This window comes from Pholis gunnellus, assembly GCF_910591455.1.
Source record: "Pholis gunnellus genome assembly, chromosome: 3".
Classification (NCBI taxonomy): domain Eukaryota; kingdom Metazoa; phylum Chordata; class Actinopteri; order Perciformes; family Pholidae; genus Pholis; species Pholis gunnellus.
The window spans coordinates 5,543,322-5,565,781 of NC_136529.1; the positions used below are offsets into that span (position 1 = coordinate 5,543,322).

The window sequence follows — 22,460 nt, forward strand, 5'->3', positions numbered from 1 at the left end:
GCTTTTGGATTAGACTGTGTTAACTTAAGCTCAGTATAACTAATAACCTGTGTATACACTGTGAGAACCTTGTTCAGTAATGCTGTATTCACTAGTAACACAGCGTATGTGCACCCTCTAGTGGCTCCCCCCTTTAACAACCAGATTTTGAGTGATGAAACTCAAAAGCAGCAGCCAGTTGTCATAACAGGGTAAACACATGTGCAATTGATCAAATTGATTATGGTACCTGTATAAAATCCCCTGGTGGAGAATAATCAACATCACAGCACGACACTCCTGTTCTGTCTCAGAGACTCTGTGCACATTCATGCAACGCTATCAACCACACATTTTATCTTGTGAATAGTGAATTCCCCTTACTCGGCTAGTCTATTCTCCAGTCTTTGTCATCAATAACCTTTTTTTACAACAGAGGGCGTTGGTAACAATATAATTAATCATAAAAATGATCTTAATCTGTATCAATGTGCAGATGTGTAATCCAGTGTAAATGGGACCATTTTTTATCTTTATGTTACTGCCTCTTTATGTGATTGACTGTTTCCTGATCTGAAATATATGTCACATTGCTAAGAATAGTGCAAGGAATCATTGAACTGAGAAGCATACCAAAGCAACTGCCGACAGTCTAGCATGGTCACGTGGCCTGCTACTTGTTGAGCCAGCACCATAGTAGTGTTGCAATTATGTACATGCCCTGAATCTCATGGTTATTTGTTTGTATGACATTTTATTCACAGCAGGCCCCTGCCCAAGCTGGACTGATCGGATCCCAAGGCGTGTGGAGGACTTAATTATCCTTTCAACCACAATGCACCAAGAGTGGGTTGCAGAAACACAATGACATTATTGCGAAGTGAGGGAGAATATCAATAGTATTTTATACCCTTTCAATCTACATCCTCCAACATGGAGGAGGAGAGATGGGACTGCATCAAATTCTGGATCAAGGATGTAACAATGCAAATAAAGAGCTGCAGACAGCTATGTAAAGTGCTAAACATATGCCTTTTTCTCAGCAGCATTTAGACTCATATCCTCCTTGACATCAAGTCTCCCGAGAGTGGTGTGACAATGAATGGTTAAGGTCTTTCTTAATCAGTTAATTAAATCAGTTACGATGTTAAATAACACATTTTCAATCAGCAGGAAGTGCCTCTACTAGCTGCCGCTGACACATTTTGAGCCTTTCTCGCGGACGCCATCGCAAGGATACTACGCTGCAATCACGTGAATATGGTGTATAGAAAGTGTTGAATCATAATTCTCGCGGTGCCCACGTTACCTGAAGGCAACGTAGTTGAGGACGGTCCTCGGCCTTCTTTGTTATGCTGTCACTCATGATGACACGCCCCTCTCAGTTGATACCACTCCCCCCACGCTAGATCAGGGTGAAAAGTCTGAACTGAAAAAAAAGATCTGAAAGTGAAAAAATGATTTGAAACCGAAAAAAAAAAGATTTGAATCTGAAAATATAAGAACTCAAATATGTGAAAGCAAAAAACGAAAAATAAAAAAATGTATTCAAAATAATTCCAGAACTGAATAATAATTATATTCAACCCAAAAATGTTGAAAGACGCTTCCAGAACAAGCACACAACATTAGCTGGAAAGTATCACGCTGGAGATGAACGAAAAAGAGCGATTCCTCAACTGCTGCAGCAAACCCTCCTCTTCATAAGAGTTTGATATTATTATAACACGTAAAATAGCAACAAAATGTCAACAAGTGTCTTTATTCTTGTTCTATAATTTCATAAATACAACAAACTATAGCTTTTGTATGTATAATATAACTATATATAAAACTTTATAAACTGTGATATCAAATAGCTTTTGCGGCTCCAGGCAAATTTTATTTGTTGGAAAATAGGGCAAAATGGCTCTTTGGATAGTAAAGGTTGCCGACTCCTGTCCTAAACAATGCAATCTTCAGTGTTGACAGTTTAATAAATCAGACACTGATGATCTTTTTTTCAACCAAAAATGTGTTTGCGCCGGTTAGGGGGTACTTGGCTGTAAAAATATTTCACAGGGGGTACATCACTGAAAAAAGATTGAGAACCACTGCTCTCCACCAGCGGTTCCCAAACTTTTTAGGCCATGCACCCCTTTCTACATCCCGACCGGGTTCACGCTCCCCCAATCCCCCACACCTTAAAAAAGAAAGCAACACAGCCTATTTATAGCCTCGTAAAAATCTGATTTGTTTACGAGATTTAGTCCGCTGTTAAATGTTGCAGTGTGAACACAAACCAAACAAAGGGGCAACTGCAACATTGTATCATAATCCCTGAATCGGAACAAAGAAATCGAACAACAGGTGTGAAAATGCCCTGAAACACTACATTTCAGTTACACAAGGCGTCACTTTTAATGAGCAATAAGGATGGCCAGGACACACGCACAGGCTCAGAGGCAGATTGCACCACATTTAATTTACAATTAACCATACATAGCGGCTACATTGGCAGCTGGCAAGCACACGTCTTCGGCGATTGTGAGAGGTAGCCCCTTTCTTCTATTCTGTAACTGACCAGATATGAAGCCCGTAGTGCGTTTTTTTTAGACCCAACACATGAATGAGACTGCAGTTGTTTTTGGCTGTTTTGTAACTCCTCCAATTTCGATATAAAAAATGAAAGGGGCTTTTGACTTGCACTGGCATACTTGGTGTTCAGGTGGCAATGTAAATAGGGGAAGATTAAGTCGTTGAATTGCTTTATGATTGTAACACCAGCATTCATGATGTTACAAAAAAAAGCCGTTGGTACACATAGCATCTTGATGCGGCAAAAGCTGCCACCTATGTCATTACCTGTACAAACCGAACAGGTATTTGTTTTGGGGCACACCCATACACTTTCTCTAATAAGTGTCATGACTGGGCGTATACACACTGCTACAATACATTTTGCCACACAACATAATTGCATTACACAGAGCCATGGATGCAAAGCAACAGCAACACTGGATGGTTAAAGAAACTCTTGCAGAAATTCTTCCCATGCAGAACAACAGCAGCAGCAGTAGATGCATCCAAAGTTGCAGTTGTAATGATTACGTTTATTAAGTACTTGCACACTGGAACCCAAAATCACGACACTGAGGCATAGTTACAAGTATATTTACTATGTTCAGGCAGGGTCAAAAGGGTCTGGGGGAGGGCTGAAGCGGGCTCTCCTAGACAGGTCTAGCTCTCCTAGACAGGTTTAATCCTGGAGACGTGGAAGTTGGGATAAATTCTCATGGTCCGGTCGGCCGTCCCATCGTAAGCGTCTGCGGCTCGGAATCCTACAGGATAACCAAATACGTAGACCATTTCATCAACCCACTTTCCAAACTTCACCCCATACCTCAAGGACACACATGAATGCGTTAACAAAATAAAAAACCTTCAGGTACCCAGTCACACCTTCCTTTTGTCAATTGACATAGACTCCCTATGCACTAACATAGAAACACCACTCGCCCTTGCAGCCATTCAAAACATTTGAAATAAACATCTAGACCCAGCCACACCAGACAGTGAAATATTACAGTTACTCCACATCACACTCACCAGAACGTCTTTGAATTTAACAGTAACTTTTTATTGAAAGTTTTTTTAACTTTTATAGGGGGATTTTAACCAGTGATGGTTTCTAAGAAAGAAACTCCAAGCCTTTTTAGAAGGATGCTCCCTGTGTGCCCGTGCCCCTCTGGGATTTCATTAGAAAGCCACCTCTCTAACCCAATCTAACCCACCCTGGTCTCCACAACCAGGGTCGTCCTTCGAGGACCATGTGCACAGGTAGGTACAGGTCCTGGTAAACATACAGAGAATAGACGCTCAAACACAAAAGCACAAAGCAAGAAACCAACAAAGGATGTAATCTCTATAAACGGATATCTGCATATAAATGCCAATTTAAGCAAATTCCTGAAGTCCTCTCTCCAGAACAAAAGGAAGGAACAAGTCGTCTCAGCCATCTGACCAAGAGGGAAAGATAGATGTAAACTTTATTCATCCCCGGAGGGAAATTTGTTTGTAGCAGCAGCAAGTTACAGAGTAGAATCAAATATAAAATGTGAAATATGGAAAAGCACAATATATACAGTACAATAAAATAACAGAGCAGATATTGAATTGAAGAAATAGAATAAAAATGAAAACAAAAGAAAAGAAAAAAATGCACAGTATATACAAACAATGAATTAGAATGGTATAAATATATAACTACCTACAATTTTTTACATCATTTATAATTATTTTCGTTCAGTCACGTGAGGGTGTCTGGTTTGATGAGTTTAATCATTTAAATTTTCCCGAAACATGGAGCCTAATGAATGAATTGCAGTGTTCAAGAGAAACCATAATCATAATCTGGGTTATTTAATAATGATGTCACACTCAGAATTTCAATACTTACAGATAAATGAATAAATAAGATGGACGCATTCCGTCGGTAGAAATGGGTTCTGCGCTTATAAACAGGACACCGTTTGTTAAAGAGGTAACAGGCTACAGAGAGAAAACACCTCCAATCTGACAGTGATGATTACTGTGTGTCTTTATTACTTATTAGTATTAGTAGTTACTATTGTTAAGTACCGTGATCATGTGCACAAACACAAACTTCTCAAAAGTCTCTCCAGCTGTTAAAGCCGACTGACAGCTGATCCAGCTGTGATCAGAGCCGCCATCAGAAACAGACGTCGCTTCACGTGACGCAACCTGAGGAAAGGAAGTCTCATGTATCTTAAAACATGTTTCCTCATTTTCTCTCTCCTCGCATGATTTCAAAGGACACAAGTGAGGGAAACGGGAATCCGATTAAGAGCTTTGGGATGTACCCGTGGATGCAATAGGCCCTAATCATCACTGCCATTTTGACATGTAATTGCAGGGTGAACACAGTTGTGTTTAAAAAAATGGCTCTGTTCCATTTAGGTGGCTGGGGCCCTGGTATTGTGCATACTGGCTCACTGGAATGAATTTGAAACTAAATAGAATGGGACCTTCATCAGTTTGATCAATCACACCTGTGTTTACCCTGCAATTATGTGTCAGATTGGCTGCTGTGAAAAGGACATATAAAGAGACTTGGGATGTACCATGTGTTAGGATTGGAGTCAATCATTTAGCAAGCCAGAAGAGTCTGCTTTGATGCAGTTTGTCACAATGCCTCTTTTGTCCTATTCAGCAAGTGTGGGTGTTATCTCCTGGATGTGGCCCATGATGAGGGGGACTCGTGGAATGCTGTTGCTCCTGCTAATTCAGACATTAACAGGATGGACAGGTAAAGTAATTGATGTATCATCAGGTTTAAGCTTAACTTCTTCTTTACATAAAGCTGCACTAATTGATAGTTTTATATCCACAATGGATCAAATCATTTCTTGTAATGTGAAGGGAGTTGCAGAGAGTATGGAAACCACAGATAATTAGTTTTCAGTGGCAAAGTTCTGATCAACCCGCTGTACACTACCTGCCCTCTCGCTCTAAGGAGTTTGCTTTACTAATCGAGATAGTAAAGCAATTTACCTCAAAACAATAGATGCTTTGCCTCAAACTCTCGCTTTACTGCTGGGGGGCATCATTCAGGATAACTACAAATATTGACTGAATTCCAAACTTTTTAAACATAAAATTGGTACGGTTGGCGTGAAATGCAACCACAGAGGCTGAAAGACCAATGGGTACACGCACAATTCTGAGTAGGTTTTCCACAATTAGTTTGTTCTATTTCATCACTTATTTCTAAAGGTGGTCATACACTACCGAATCACACATTATCCTGAATTAAGTATCTGGTTTATCACATTTGTATAATATCTATAATTTCACAGTTCCTCAAACATCTGGTGCAGCATTGAGTCCTGCAGTGAGACTGGTCAACGCTAACAGCAGCTGCTCTGGCAGAGTGGAGATCTTCCACAACGGCAATTGGGGGACGGTGTGTGACGACGGTTGGGATGTGAATGACGCTCAGGTGGTGTGTCAACAGCTGGGCTGTGGCAGGGCTCTGTCAGCACCCGGAAATGCACATTTTGGAAAAGGAAGTGGACCAATCTGGCTGGATGACCTTCAGTGTTCAGGAACTGAGTCATCACTAATGGACTGTACACACAGTGGATTAGGAACCCACAACTGTGTTCATGCTGAGGATGCTGGTGTCATCTGTGAAGGTAACCTTGTCAATCTACATTTAATTTATTTTTCTACACAAATATAACTGGAGAATTTAGAAAAAACATGGTTACTAATTTCATTCTATTTCACAAACAAAACTGCAATAAAGTGCTGCTGGAAATAGTCCTACAACCCTGCTGTTTGTTAAACTTTTAGACTCATGGAAGTCAATGACATTTTTGAAATAAGGTCTGTGGTTAACCCAAGATTTTGTTCAATGACATAAAATGCATCAATAAATATCCCACTTGTGAAAGTTGAAGTTTCTTAAAAGAGATGGTTGATAACAAGTTCCTAAATGAGACTAATGAACATCATCATGCTGAACTATTGTCTGCCTGATTTAAATGATGATGAAAGTGGTGTTCATTTGTGAAGATGATCTTAGGAAACAAAATGCGTTAGTACCATAAACTGGTTCAGCCAAAGATTTTAATTGTGTCAATAATCCAAAATCACATTGGCTTTTTATCGAGGGACACGGTAAGAGGCTAACTTCCGGGTTGGCCTATACAAATTTCATCCCTGCAGCAGTCTAGATATCTCCATCATCCTGACCAATAACCTGTGTATCAACAATCAATGTACCCAGATCCATCTGTCACAGTTTATACCTAGTTTTGTTTCATTTTATCTCTTATTACTTTCTCACCTAAATTACATCCATTGCATATCCCTACACATTTTCTCGATAATTTATCATTGCCTCAGAAGAATAATGTGTGAAGGGAGAGTATATGTAAGAAATGATAAAGAAGCTAAATTATAATGTACAGTTACATTGAAGAGATGGGGCTTTTGCTCAATACTGTAGTTGCCATGTGGGTTGACAGATATTTTGCTTTCAATTCAACTAGATATGACCGCAGTGAGACTGGTCAACTCTGACAGCAGCTGCTCTGGCAGAGTGGAGATCTTCCACAACGGTAATTGGGGGACGGTGTGTGACGACATTTGGGATTGGAATGACGCTCAGGTGGTGTGTCACCAGCTGGGCTGTGGCAGGGCTCTGTCAGCACCAGGAAATGCACATTTTGGACAAGGAAGTGGACCAATCTGGCTGGATGACCTTCAGTGTTCAGGAACTGAGTCATCACTAACTGACTGTACACACAGTGGATTAGGAACCCACAACTGTGGTCATTCTGAGGATGCTGGTGTCATCTGTGAAGGTAATTTGTAAATCAACACAGTTGTTTTTTCTTTTTTCAGAACAAATATAACTGGAGAATTTAGAAAATATATCGTTATTAATTTCATTCAATGTCCCAAACGATGCAGTAATATAGTTAGAATAAAGTGCTGTTGGAAATGGTCTTAAAACCAGTGGCAGGCCATGCATTTTATACTTGGGCCATGAGTGCTGTCCTACTACAGTTGAACCACCTCCTAATAACCTCACTATTACGCAGCATGACAGAATGTTAACGGGCAATGCATTTAGTCAAAATCAATGTAATTAACACCATGATGAGAACAAACTCGCAAGAACCAGTCTCATACATTTCTTTAACAAAGCGGGTAGAATAACATAAAACCCAAATAACATGATTCTACAGGCCTCTGCACATTCTAGCAACATTACGTTGCTAAAACGCGCATTCCGTCCCACACTCAAGGGCACGGGGCCATTCAAATATTCACATCAGAGAAAACAATAACCATTTCATAAAAATGATACAATAAAAATAATTTAAAACGGTAGTAACGATACTGCAGATGTAAAATGAAAAAGCAGTTCACTTACCAACGCTGCCGTTCACTATTTAAAGACAAAGTCCGTCCTCTCTTTGATAACAAAGTTCAATGCCACGGTTGTACAGTACATCGGTGCGGTTCAGTTCCAGCAAGAGGTTCTTCTCTATTCATGGGTGCCAGAGATGACAGTCGAGCCTCCAGTTGTACTTCTTGAATACGTAGTAATGCGATTGAGGGCTGAAAGTGTCCGCTCGACAGAGGCAGTAGATATTGTGATTGTCTCCACCAAACATGCCAAAATGTAATGTCACGTAAAAACTTCTTGCATATCTTTAAACTTTAACTCTTACTGCTACTAAGTTATGCTCGCTAGTTTCGCAACAGTCACGCTAGCCCACTGACTAATCAAGCCGCATGTTAATGAAGACTTACTTCGGTAGGCCAGCTAGAAGGCTCTGACATGTCAAACTAAAAATCTGATTAGTTGAAGACAATGACAATCAACAATATCGTCCCCATTTACCTAAACTGCAAAGGGATTTTGTTGTAATTCTGAAGGCGTCCGGGCAGATTTTTTCCTTGGAGACAACATGGGGGCGAAATATGATTGGATAAAAGCTCTACTTAAAAACGAGTTTCGCTGGAAGCAGCGCAACTTAGGAATACTGTAACTATTCAATGAGATAATAAGCTAATGGGGGAAAAAATATTTAGAATACATGTAGTGTATTTCTGAAAACTAATTTAATTATAAAATACCTATAACTTTGGGATTCTGTCTAGTCACGCAAAGAAGGCCTTGCTGGCCCTGATGGCCCACCACTGCCTAAAACCCAGCTGTGAGTTTAGATTTTACACTCATGGATGTCGAAGGCATTTTTGACTGGGTTTTTGGTAAGATGCCTAAATAAGGTCTGTTGTTAACACGAGATTAAGAGATTTTAGCATTTTGTTCTAGGACATAAAATAAGTCTGTAAATATCCCACTTGTGAAATTTGAAGCTTTTAGGTTTCTTAAAAAAGATAGTATCTAACAAGTACCTAAATTAGACCATTGAACATAATCATGCTGAACTATAGTCTGCCTTTAGCTTACCGTTGATGGCGGGATGAAGTCATGAGACGGTGGTGTAGTTTGTTTGTTGTCTTGACGTTATGTCTTTGCTTCTGCCAATTGCATCGATGATTTAAATGATAAAAGTGGTGTTCATTTGAGAAGATGATCTTCGTGAACAAAACATGTTGGTGTCATAAACTGGTTTAGCCACAGAGCTGATTTCCTGCAATAATCACATTGGCTTTTTCTCCAGGGAACCAGTGTGAGGCCAACTTCCGGGTTGGCCTACAAAAAATGTCATCCTCGCAGCACTCTAGATATCTCAATCATCCTGACCAATAACCTGTGAATCAACTCTCAATGTACCCAGCTCCATCTGTCAAAGTTTATACTTAGTTTTTTTTCTTTTTATCTCAAGCTCTTTTACTTTACCCCTAATTTACATCCATTGTATGAAATATGGCATATCATAGAACCCCACATTTTCCAGATAATTTCTCATCTTTACCTCAGAAGAATCATGTGTGAAGGGAGAGTATGATATGTAAGGGTTCATAATAAAGAAGCTAAATGAAGTTCAGTTACTTTGAGGCGATGGGGCTTTTGGTCAATACTGCTGTTGCATATGTTGACAGATATTTTGCTTTCAATTCAACTAGATATGACCGCAGTGAGACTGGTCAACTCTAACAGCAGTTGCTCTGGCAGAGTGGAGATCTTTCACAACGGCAACTGGGGGACGGTGTGTGACGACCTTTGGGATTGGAATGACGCTCAGGTGGTGTGTCACCAGCTGGGCTGTGGCAGGGCTCTGTCAGCACCAGGAAGTGCACATTTTGGACAAGGCATTGGACCAATCTGGCTGGATGACCTTCAGTGTTCAGGAACTGAGTCATCACTAACAGACTGTACACACAGTGGATTTGGAACCCACAGCTGTGGTCATTCTGAGGATGCTGGTGTCATCTGTGAAGGTAACTTTGTCCATCTAAATTAAAAAGATTTGTTCTACACAAATATAACTGGAGAATTTAGAAAAACATGGTTACTGATTTCATTCTATTTCACAAACGATACTGCAAAAAAGTGCTGCTGGGAATGGTCCTAAAACCCTGCTGTGAGTTGACTTTTTAGACTCATTGAAGTCAATGGGATTTTTGATAAGATGCCTGAAATAAGGTTTGAGGTTAACACAAGATTAAGAGATTTTAACATGTTGTTCAATGACATAAAATTCATCAGTAAATATCCCACTTGTGAAATTTGAAGCTTTTAAGTTTCTTACGAGATGGTTGCTGACAAGTGCCTAAATGAGACTAATGAACATCATGCTGAACTCTAGTCTCTTTAGCTCAGTGGTGGTGGCGTGAAGTCATGAGACAATAGTGTAGTCTGTTTATTGTCTTAACGTCATCTCTTTACTCATGCCGATTGCATCTATGATTTGAAATGACGAAAAGTAGTTTTCATTTGTGAAGATGATTTTTGGAAACAAAATGCATTCGTACCATAAACTGGTTCAGCCAAAGATTATTGTCACTAATCCAAAATCACATTGGCTTTTTGTCGAGGGAAACGGTAAGAGGCTAACTTCCGGGTTTGCCTACAAAGATGTCATCCCCGCAGCACTCTCTAGATAGCGCCATCATCCTGACCAATAACCTGTGAATCAACTCCCAATGTACCCAGCTCCATCTGTTAGTTTATACCTAGTTTTGTTACATTTTATCTCTTTTTACTTTCACCCCTAATTTACAAACATTGCATATCATAGAAATGCACATTTTCTAGATAATTTATCGTTGCCTCAGAAGAATCATGTGTGAAGTGAGAGTATATGTAAGAGTTCATGATGATGCTAAATGATCAAATGCAGTCACATTCAAGAGATGGGGCTTTTGGTCAATACTGCTGTTGCCATGTAGGTTGACAGATATTTTGCTTTCACTTCAACTAGATATGACTACAGTGAGACTGGTCAACTCTGACAGCAGCTGCTCTGGCAGAGTGGAGATCTTCCACAACGGTAATTGGGGGACGGTGTGTGACGACGTTTGGGATGTGAATGACGCTCAGGTGGTGTGTCACCAGCTGGGCTGTGGCTGGGCTCTCTCAGCACCAGGAAGTGCACATTTTGGACAAGGCATTGGACCAATCTGGCTGGATGACCTTCAGTGTTCAGGAACTGAGTCATCACTAACTGACTGTACACACAGAGGATTAGGAACCCACAACTGTGGTCATTCTAAGGATGCTGGTGTCATCTGTGGAGGTAACTTTGTACATCTACACATTTCTTTTTTTTTTCAGAACAAATATAACTGGAGTATTTAGAAAAACATTGACATTGAATGAAATTAATAACCAACGATGCAGTAATATAGTTACAATAAAGTGCTGTTGGAAATGGTCTTAAAACAAGTGGCAGGCCATGCATTTTATACTTGGGCCATCAGTGTTGTCCTACTACAGTTGAACCACCTCCTAATAACGCACTATTACGCAGCATGACGGAATGCTTCGTCGTTAACGGGCAATGCATTTAGTCAAAATCAATGTAATTAACACCATGACGAGAACAAACTCACAAGAACCAGTCTCATACATTTATTTGACAAAAAAGCGGTTAGAATAACGTAAAACCCAAATAACATGCTTCAACAGGCCTCTGCACATTCCAGCAAAATTACGTTGCAAAAACACTCATTCTGTCCCACACTCGAGGGCACGGGCCATTAAAATATTATTCACATCAGAGAAAACTATTTCATAAAAACGATACAATGTAAAACGGTAATGACGAAACTGCTGATGTAAAAAAAAAAAAGCAGTTCACTTGCGAAAGCTGCTGTTCACTATTGAAAGGCTAAGTCATCCTCTTTGATTACAAAGAGTTCAATGCCACGGTTGTACAGTACATCGGTGTGGTTCATTTCCAGCAAGAGTACCTTCTATATTCATGGACGCCAGAGAAGACAGTCGAGCCTCCCCAGTTGTACTTATTGAATCCATTTCAATGTGTTTGAAGGCTGAAAGTGTCCGCTCGGCAGAGGCAGTAGATATTGGGATTTGTCCCTGCCAAAACGCTAAAAATGTAATGTCGCGTAAAAACGTCTTACATATCTTTAAACTTTAATTCTTACTGCTTCATAGTTCTGCTAGCTAGTTGCACAACAGTCACACTAGCCCACTGACCAATCAAGCAGCACGTTAATCAAGGCTTACTTGGCTAGGCCAGCTAGAAGGCTCTGGCATGTGTCAAGGCTGGAAACTTCACCAGAGGTAGCAGGCTGCAAAACTTTCGCTGCTGCTAACTTTCAGCAACGGAGTCTAACCAAAAACGAACTGGATCCAATTTAAAGTCAAAAATAGTAATTTAATAAAAGATGGCAGATACAACTGCAACCACAATGGTAACAATGCAAACTGGTCCTAACAAATGCAACCTAATGTTTTACAAATGCAAACTAAAATACACCACACGTGGTAATGTTCTCGAGAGCAGAGAACACATGTAACTTCACTGACAGGGCCGACCTAGCCAGTTGCTGAAAAACAAAGTCCAGTGTCCTCAAGCACGCTCTCTCAAACATTCTTTTTATGTTCTTTGATGGTCAGAAACCTGTCGCAAAACACAAAGGCCGTCATCTGGGGTCAGTGATTGGTCTCAGATTGCTCTGACCCCTCCATCGATCCGCTGGTCATCTCTGTGGCTAGGCTACCTCTGTCACCTCTGACCTGCGGCTGCATGGTCTTTCCCAGGAGTCCTCTCCTGTTGTCTTACGGCAGTCTCAGCTTCCCCTCCCCTGTCTCTGAAAAAGCCTCACCTTGAATAATCCCTAACTTTCCCTGAAGGCTATTCTTCAGTGTTTAAGTCGTCCAGTGATTATGATTTCAATACATTCAATGTGTCAATATACTGTAACATATAATATCCTTTATGTAAACATATTATAAACATATAATTCATTCTTTAGTAAATATATTGTGGCTCTTTATCATTGTGACACTTCTATTCACCACTAAGGGTGCTATAAATTCTACTACTAATACTTCATACTGTAATTCTTCACACATGTCAAAGAATACGCCCAACATGTCGAACTAAAAATCTGATTAGTTGAAGACGATGACAATCAACAATATCGTCCCCATTTACCTAAACTGCAAAGGGATTTAGTTGTAATTCTGAAGGCGTCCGGGCAGATTTCTTTACTTGGATACAACATGGGGGTGAAATATGATTGGATAAAAGCTCTACTTGAAATAAGTTGCACTCATGGACGTCGATGGCATTTTTGACTGGGATTTTCGTAAAATGCCTTAAATAAGGTCTGTGGTTAACACGAGATTAAGAGATTTTAACATTTTGTTCTATGACATAAAATATGTCTTAGAACAAAATCTTAAAGTTGGTTGCTAACAAGTGCTTAAATGAGACTATTGATCATAATCATGCTGAACTATATTCTGCCTTTAGCTCAGTGGTGGTGGCAGCGTAAAGTCATGAGACAGTAGTGTAGTTTGTTTGTTGTCTTGATGTTATGTCTTTGCTTCTGCCGATTGCACCTATGATTTAAATAATGATAAAAGTAGTGTTCATTTGGGAGGACGTTGGTGTCATAAACTGGTTTAGCCACAAAGCTGATTTCCTGCAATAATCCAAAATCACATTGGCTTTTTCTCCTGGCAACCATTTTGAGGCCAACTTCAGGGTTGCCCTAGAAAATATCATCCCCACAGCACTCTCTAGATATCTCCATCATCCTGACCAATAACCTGTGACTCAACTCCCAATGTACCCAGCTCCATCTGTCAGTTTATACTTGGTTTTGTTTAATTTATTTTTTTTATCTCAAACTCTTTTACTTTACCCCTAATTTACATCCAGTGTACGAAATATTGCGTATCATAGAACTCCACATTTTCCAGATAATTTCTCATCTTTACCTCAGGAGAATCATGTGTGAAGGGACAGTATATGTAAGAGTTCAGAAAAATAATAAAGAAGCTAAATGATTAAATCAAGTTCAGTTACATTGAAGAGATGGGGCTTTTGCTCAATACTGCTGTTGCCATATGTTGACAGATATTTTGCTTTCATTTCAACTAGATATGACCACAGTGAGACTGGTCAACGCTAACAGCAGCTGCTCTGGCAGAGTGGAGATCTTCCACAACGGCAATTGGGGGACGGTGTGTGACGACGGTTGGGATGTGACTGACGCTCAGGTGGTGTGTCAACAGCTGGGCTGTGGCAGGGCTCTGTCAGCACCAACAAGCGCACATTTTGGACAAGGCATTGGACCAATCTGGCTGGATGACCTTCAGTGTTCAGGAACTGAGTCATCACTAATGGACTGTACACACAGTGGATTTAGAACCCACAGCTGTGTTCATGCTGAGGATGCTGGTGTCATCTGTGAAGGTAACTTTGTCCATCTACATTTAATTTTTTTTCGACACAAATAACTGAAATAGAATGAAATCAGTAACCATGTTTTTTTCTAAATTCTCCAAACAATACTGCAATAAAGTGCTGCCGGAAATAGTCCTAAAACCCAGCTGTGAGTTGACATTTTTAGACTCATGGAAGTCAATGGGATTTTTGAGAGGATTTTTTTTTTTTTTTTTTATAAGATGCCTGAAATAAGGTCTGTAGTTAACACAAGATTAAGATATTATGACATGAAATTCATCAGTAAATATCCCACTTGTGAAAGTTGAAGCTTTTAAGTTTCTTAAAAGAGATGGTTGCTAACAAGTGCCTAAATGAGACTAATGAACATCATATTGCTGAACTATTGTCTGCCTTAAACTACAGCATTGTCTCATGACTTCACGCCACCACCACTGAGCTAGTTTGTCTTAACGTCATCGCTTTACTCAATCCGATTGCATTTATGATTTAAATGATAAAAGTGGTGTTCATTAGTAAAGATGATCTTGGGGAAACAAAATGTGTTGGTACCATAAACTAGTTTAGCCAAAGATTTTATTTTGGAAATAATCCAAAATCACATTGGCTTTTTGTCGAGGAAACCAGTAAGAGGCCAACTTCCGGGTTGGCCGATAAAAATGTCATCCCTGCAGCAGTCTAGATATCTCCATCATCCTGACCAATAACTCGTGTATCAACTCTCAATGTACCCAGATCTGTCTGTCAAAGTTTATACCTAGTTTTGTTACATTTTATCTAATTGCTTTCACCCCTAATTTACATCTATTGGATATCATAGAACCACACATTTTCCAGATAATCTTATCGGTGCCTCAGAAGAATCATGTGTGAAGTGAGAGTATATGTAAGAGTTCATGATGATGCTAAATGATCAAGTGCAGTCACATTGAATTGAACATTGAATTGATGGGGCTTTTGGACAATACTGCTGTTGCCATGTGGGTTGACAGATATTTTGCTTTCACTTCAACTAGATATGACTACAGTGAGACTGGTCAACTCTGACAGCAGCTGCTCTGGAAGAGTGGAGATCTTCCACAACGGCAATTGGGGGACGGTGTGTGATGACATTTGGGATGTGAATGACGCTCAGGTGGTTTGTCACCAGCTGGGCTGTGGCAGGGCTCTGTTGGCACCAGGAAGTGCATATTTTGGACAAGGAAGTGGACCAATCTGGCTGGATGACCTTCAGTGTTCAGGAACTGAGTCATCACTAACTGACTGTACACACAGTGGATTAGGAACCCACAACTGTGTTCATGCTGAGGATGCTGGTGTCATCTGTGAAGGTAACTTTGTAAATCTCCACATTTCTTTACTAATTTATTCTGAACAAATATAACTGGAAAATAAAAAAACATGGTTATTCATTTTATTCCATTTCACAAAATATGGTTACAATAAAGAGCTGTTGGAAATGGTCCTAAAACAAGTGGCAGGTCATGCATTTTATACTTGGGCCATCAGTGCTGTCCTACTACAGTTGAACCACCTCCTAATAACCGCACTATTACGCAGCATGACGGAATGCTTCGTCATTAACGGGCAATGCATATAGTCAAAATCAATGTAATTAACACCATGATGAGAACAAACTCACAAGAACCAGTCTCATACATTTATTTGACAACAAAGCGGGTAGAATAACACAAAACCCAAATAACATGATTCAACAGGCCTCTGCACGTTCCAGCAAAATTACGTTGCTGAAACACTCATTCCGTCCCACACTCAAGGGCACGGGGCCATTCAAATATTATTCACATCAGAGAAAACTATATTAACCATTTCATAAATGATACAATAAAAAAATGTAAAACGGTAGTAACGATACTGCAGATGTAAAAAAGCAGTTCACTTACCAAAGCTGCTGTTCACTATTTAAAGACTAAGTCATCCTCTCCTTGATTACAAAGAGTTCAATGCCACGGTTGTACAGTACATCGGTTCAGTTCCAGCAAGAGGTCCTCTTCTATTCATGGTCGCCAGAGATGACAGTCAATCCTCCCCAGTTGTACTTCTTGAATACATTTTAATGCGTTTGAGGGCTGAAAGTGTCCGCTCGCCAGAGACGGTAGATATTGGGATTTGTCGCTGCCAAACATGCCAAAACACAAAAAATGTAATGTCACATAAAAATGTCTTGCATATCTTTAAACTTTAACTCTTACTGCTACAATGTTCTGCTAGCTAGTTTCCCAACAGTCACGCTAGCCATTGACCATCAAGCCGCATGTTAATGATGACTTACTTTGGTAGGCCAGCTAGAAGGCTCTGGCATGTCAAAGAATACGCCCAACATGTCAAACTAAAAATCTGATTAGTTGAAGACTATGACATCAACAATATCGTCCCCATTTACTTAACCTTTTAACCCCAAGCCTATTTTGAGGTCTCTGCTCGAAAATTTCATACCCATACTTAAAGGTGCTTTTCGCTCTAACTACAAGGTCTATTTGAATAATTTCAATGGAATAATAATAATACTAACACTTGTGATAGTTTGTTAATATGTGTACATATCGGTGTATGTTACCGGTAAATGCTGAATGAATATAACACACGGCTCAATTGAAAAAGTTCAGGTTCGCCTGAAAAACAAAGCACTTTTTTTAATGCTATTGATTTGATATGATGCAGACGAAGGCCTAAACTCTCCCAAATCATAGCACAACATGTCAGCTGTCCTTCAAAAAAAAAATTGGCTTCGATAAAGTGACGCAGGCCAGAGATATCCACTCTTTTACTTTTTACCCCTAATTTACATCCAGTGTATGAAATATTGAGTTTCATAGAACCCCACATTTTCCAGATAATTTCTCATCTTTACCTCAGAAGAATCATGTGTGAAGGGAGAGTATGATATGCAAGAGTTCATCATAATAATAATAATAATAATAATGAAGCTAAATGATTAAATACAGTTACATTGAAGAGATAGGGCTTTTGCTCAATACTGCTGTTGCCATATGTTGACAGATATTTTTGCTTTAAATTCAACCAGATAAGACTACAGTGAGACTGGTCAACTCTGACAGCAGCTGCAGTGGCAGAGTGGAGATCTTCCACAACGGCAATTGGGGGACGGTGTGTGACGACATTTGGGATTGGAATGACGCTCAGGTGGTATGTCAACAGCTGGGCTGTGGCAGTGCTCTGTCGGCACCAGGATGGGCACATTTTGGACAAGGAATTGGACCAATCTGGCTGGATGACCTTCGGTGTTTAGGAACTGAGTCATCACTAAAAGACTGTACACACAGTGGATTAGGAACCCACAACTGTGATCATTCTGAGGATGCTGGTGTCATCTGTGACGGTAACTTTGTACATCTACAAAAAAAATTCTGCACAAATATAACTGGAAAATTAACAAAACTACACATATTCTACATTTTCTTTTTTCTGTTTCAATAAAACTGGACAATTACAAAAAAAAAAAAACATGGTTATTCATTTAACCTCGCAGGTTTGCAGTAGGACATCTGTTAACACCGACCATTGGACCAATAACCTGTGAGTACGAAATATAACCTGGTATCAGACCTGACCTCTCAGCACAGTGAACTGTTCTGAAACTTTCTTTTCATCTTGATCTTTAGGAGAGGACTGACCGAATGCTGTGTGTGTGTGTGTGTATGTGTATATATATATATATATATATATATATATATATATATATATATATATATATATAAAATCAATATTCACTCTTATTGCATTTTTACTTTGCCTGTATGCTCAATCAACATATTTGGTGTCATTACTTGATATCTAAGCTGTTTTAGCTGTTCTGCACCCTTGCAAAATGAACCTGTTTCATGTGGGGTACATGGAGACGGGACTATTGCACATGCTCAAACTAGCTCTAACTTAGGCGAGAGGGACTAGCACAGGCTAACTAACATGCTAAAACTTACACTCGTCCTTCAGTAACATTTAACCTAGTGTTGGCACTACACGATTTGTCTAATTACAATACTCAACCAATAAACTAAAACATGAAGTGCATTCATCTTCAAAACGGTGTGAATGTTGGTCCCGAAGTTATTCATTTGAGGTCACTCGAATGAATAACATATCATGCATATCAGAAGTTACGAGCAGCTCGAGCCATACTCATGTTACAGGTCTCAGTTTAAAAGTGCCGGCAGACTGATGACACTAACCCAAGAAAACCGGAAGAACTATGAGGCAGGCAAACTATGAGAACTGTTATAAAGAACTGTCAACATATGTTTGGCAGACTAAAGGCAGGTCATTGATATACAAGCTAAACACAATAGTACCCTGTATTGATCCTTGAGGCACGCCAATGTTCCAGTAAAGGCATGTTGAGTATTGCCAATACGTCCACTTGGCTTCTTATGTCAGTGTGTGTTGCCGCAAACTGCATTCTATTTTGCGTGCCAAGTTATGGCTGCCTGCATGCTCAACTACCTCTCGGTCGGCCCGACTTCCACTTTCTCAAAACACCTTTTTTGTTTTATACCGACTCCTCACTCACTACTCTTAACCTGCCCTGCACATTCAGGGGTCGCTAATGCAGCCAGAGATGGGCAAAAATACATCAAAATGTATTTTGATACAAAATACAAAATACCCCCAAATAAATGTATTACAACAAAATACAAAATACAAAATACTGGTGCCAGAAAATGTAACAAAATACATGTATTTTGTATTTAAAATATAGGAAATACTTTTTTCTGGATTTTCTGTTTTCTCACAATTTGGTATAGCAGAGCATTCAGGTTTGGGCTATAATGTACACAAAGCTCTGGTGAACCCCACAAAAAGGAAGAACAGTCACGGAATGTCAGTGTAACTAAGCAAAGCTATTACAAGACAACAACTTGATTGATTATGTATATATATATTTGTATTAATGGGACTTAACAGCCCATAAACTTTGGCGTTGTATCAACAAGAAAATATTCATCACATATGACATACAAGCTCCCAATCTCCCTCTTCTTAAATGATTCTGGCAGTCCCTTCAAAATCATTGCTACTAACAGCCCGTCACTCAATGTCTCACCTGCGTTTCTCAATGCTGTGATGGCGGTCTCTGCGCATATAACATACTCCGTCACACTCTCACTGCTCGACTTTTGAAGCAAAGTCAGTTCTGTATACACACTAATTACGTGTGGCTTCCCTTTGCCAGCATAATAGTCTCTCAGAATCGTCAGTACTTTCCGCCCATCGTCTGCCGCTTCTCTCATTACTAGCGACAAACTTTTATCATCCAGAAACTGGATTAGCTCTGCGTATGCTTTGGCATTTTTCGTCTCGTAGGCTGCCGGTTCTTCATCCTCGGTGGGCTCATTTAAAATAGTATCCTTTAGCCCTTGCAACCGAAGATGGCCCAAAAATTTCGTCTCCCACAGTTCATAATTTCGCCTACTCATGGTGCTAGCATAGTATGCGAACTCTCACTGGACACGCGGTACGTTGCGACTTTTCTCTCGGTGGTACTTCGCTGGATAATTTTCTCTGGGTGACCCTGGGTAGCTCTGGATAACTCTGGGCCCATAACCTGTTAGCAGATGTAGATTGTACAGCGATGCTGGCGTGTATACCCAGTGCTAACCCAAATGTAATTACGGAGGAATAAAACAACGTGGGGCATCACTTCTGTTCAGTGGAACTCTTTTTTCAAAGTAAAACTTTATTGACACGTCACCTTCAGCACCTCTTATTGGCTGTTCTCTTTGTCCATCACACAGTATCTGAATTAACTCTATAAAGCCTGCATATGACAATACAAATAGATAACATATAATTGAGAACACATTTCTACGTGCAATGCCTACCCTGTGAACATTGGTTCCAGTGGCGGCTGGTCAATAGGGGGCCATGGGGCCTGACCCCACCTTGAGCCCCAAAAAAAAAGAAGAAAAGAAAAGTGTTTTTATTTTGAAGGGGATTTTGTATGCAGCCTGTCTGCTCATCATCTCCGCTTGTGTGCACGGCTCAAAACGCGCAGCTAGTGGGGCTGGCCCCACCGAGGCGGGTCTATGAAGCAGTTTAGCCAATTGCTGATTAAAGATAGAAATGAGTGACATACAATTTACCCAATCAGCGTCCTCAAATAGATTCAGAGTGGGGCCAAAATGATTTGGCCCCAAGCTGCGCGTTCTCGTCAGGAGAAGTCTCCACAGGCGAGCGCGAGCGCTACTCCCCCAAGACCCGTTTGAGAGGAGAAGTTTTAGGAGAAACTACAGGCCAAAGAGCTGACCCCAGATAAGCCTGACCTCACAATCAGACAGCAGACTAGCGGGAAAAGGAAGCAGTACATGAAGCTTCTCTACTAGCTGTACCAGACAGGTTTGGCTAGCTGGATGCAGTCATGCTAATAACTTAAAACAACGGGAACAGATCCAGCACGGACAGTTAGGGAGTGCGGGATGAGGAGGTAAGGAAACATGAGAACACCAGGGCACACATGAGAACTCTGTCATCTACATATTAGGCAAAGTGAACATCTTTTCTTCTACATAGTTGTCCTCAGTCTCATCTGCTTAACTTGGTCATGGAGGCATCAATATTTAATTGAGATGGTAAATTAACAGTGAAAACTCATCATAGCTTATATCTATATATGCATTTTATATTAATATATATATATATATATATATATATATATATATATATATATATATATATATATATATATATATATATATATATATATATATATATATATATATATTGAATTGCCTGTGAGGGTGACAAAAATAAGATGTTATTTACTGCTTTTTTTCGTGTTGGAATAAATGTTAAATATTTAACTGCAAAGTAGTAATGCGTGTTTGATACCTTAATTTGTTTGCATTAAACCATACTGGGATTTTCCACCAGCCGCCACTGATGTCACAGTTCTGTTGTTCTCATACTGCACACTCACTAAGATAGCAAGCCTGCAGTTTAAGTATTTCAGAGATCCTACAGCATCGTCCTCCTTTACTGGGACCCCAAAAAGAGGAATTTTAGGAAGCTTTCAATTAAAAATGAATATTTATACTAAGATGAGAGTCCACAATACCTTTTACATTTTAAATATTAAGCAGAGCATCCTTTGTCGCAAAATAATATGGACCAAGTCAAAGAAAAGTCATATTACAGTATGTCTAAAAAGTTTAAGTATTGTATATTGAAAAAAGTCATATAAAGTATGTCCAAAACGTTTTTGCCAAATCCATGCAGCATAGCTAAATTGCAGCTAGCTGGCTAACCTTAGCTTGCTTGCTCGCTAACGTTGTAGCTAGAAAAATATGAATTACTTCACAAGCTAAAAAAGTCATAGTTTAGCTTTAGCATGTCGAATAAAGTAATAAATAAGTCACAGTATAGCACAGGGGTGGCCAACCCGCGGCTCGCGAGCCGCATGCGGCTCTTTGCCCGGTTTCATGCGGCTCTTACGTTCATATCGAAGTTTGTATTTGTGTTTTTTTAATGTTCGTGTTCGCTTCGCTTGAGTTAAATACGGTATTTTCGTCAAACGCGCATGTGCGGCCACAGATTACGTTCCTCGTCGACCCATTTAACGCCGAGACGGACTGTTTGAAAGCCCCGCTTTAAGTAAAAATGTAAAAGTCGGACAATTTACAAATATCCGTTGTATCGCGCAAGGCGGAGCTCCTCCCCGATCCGCACGCGCCGCGCACACCTCCACCAGCGTATGTGACAGCAGCAAGCAGCAGCAGCAGCCACCCTCCCCGCCGACAAAGAAGGAGCAGCAGCAGCCCCCCCCCCCCCCCCCGCCGACAACCGGCCCTTTGGGGGCAACCATGATGCTGATGTGGCCCCAGAGCGACAATGAGTTTGACACCCCTGGTGTACACAATGTTCATTGTTGAAAATGACTGGCCTGTGGTCTTAGGAGTCAATTTCTGTCATTATCATATTGGTGTGTGACATTTACAATAAATCTGGCTGAGCAAAGGTATGTGTGTGTGTGAGGAAGGGATAGGGTGATGTTCATGTGTGCCCATGTGTATGATGTGGCTCTTTGCGGTAACACAGTAAAAAATGTGGCTCTTGGTCTCTGACTGGTTG

General features: G+C 40.1%; 1 protein-coding gene across 1 annotated transcript; it reads left to right on the forward strand.

Annotated features, from left to right (window-relative positions):
- Positions 1 to 9,596: 9,596 nt before the first annotated feature.
- Positions 9,597 to 18,009, forward strand: LOC306715806 (scavenger receptor cysteine-rich domain-containing protein DMBT1-like; the record flags this gene model as incomplete). Its single annotated transcript, XM_079186283.1, has 6 exons — positions 9,597 to 9,909; positions 10,893 to 11,207; positions 14,049 to 14,363; positions 15,371 to 15,685; positions 17,401 to 17,715; positions 17,999 to 18,009. 6 exons carry the CDS (start codon positions 9,597 to 9,599, stop codon positions 18,007 to 18,009), a joined length of 1,584 nt encoding a protein of 527 aa, XP_079042409.1.
- Between the last annotated feature and the right edge of the window lie 4,451 nt (positions 18,010 to 22,460).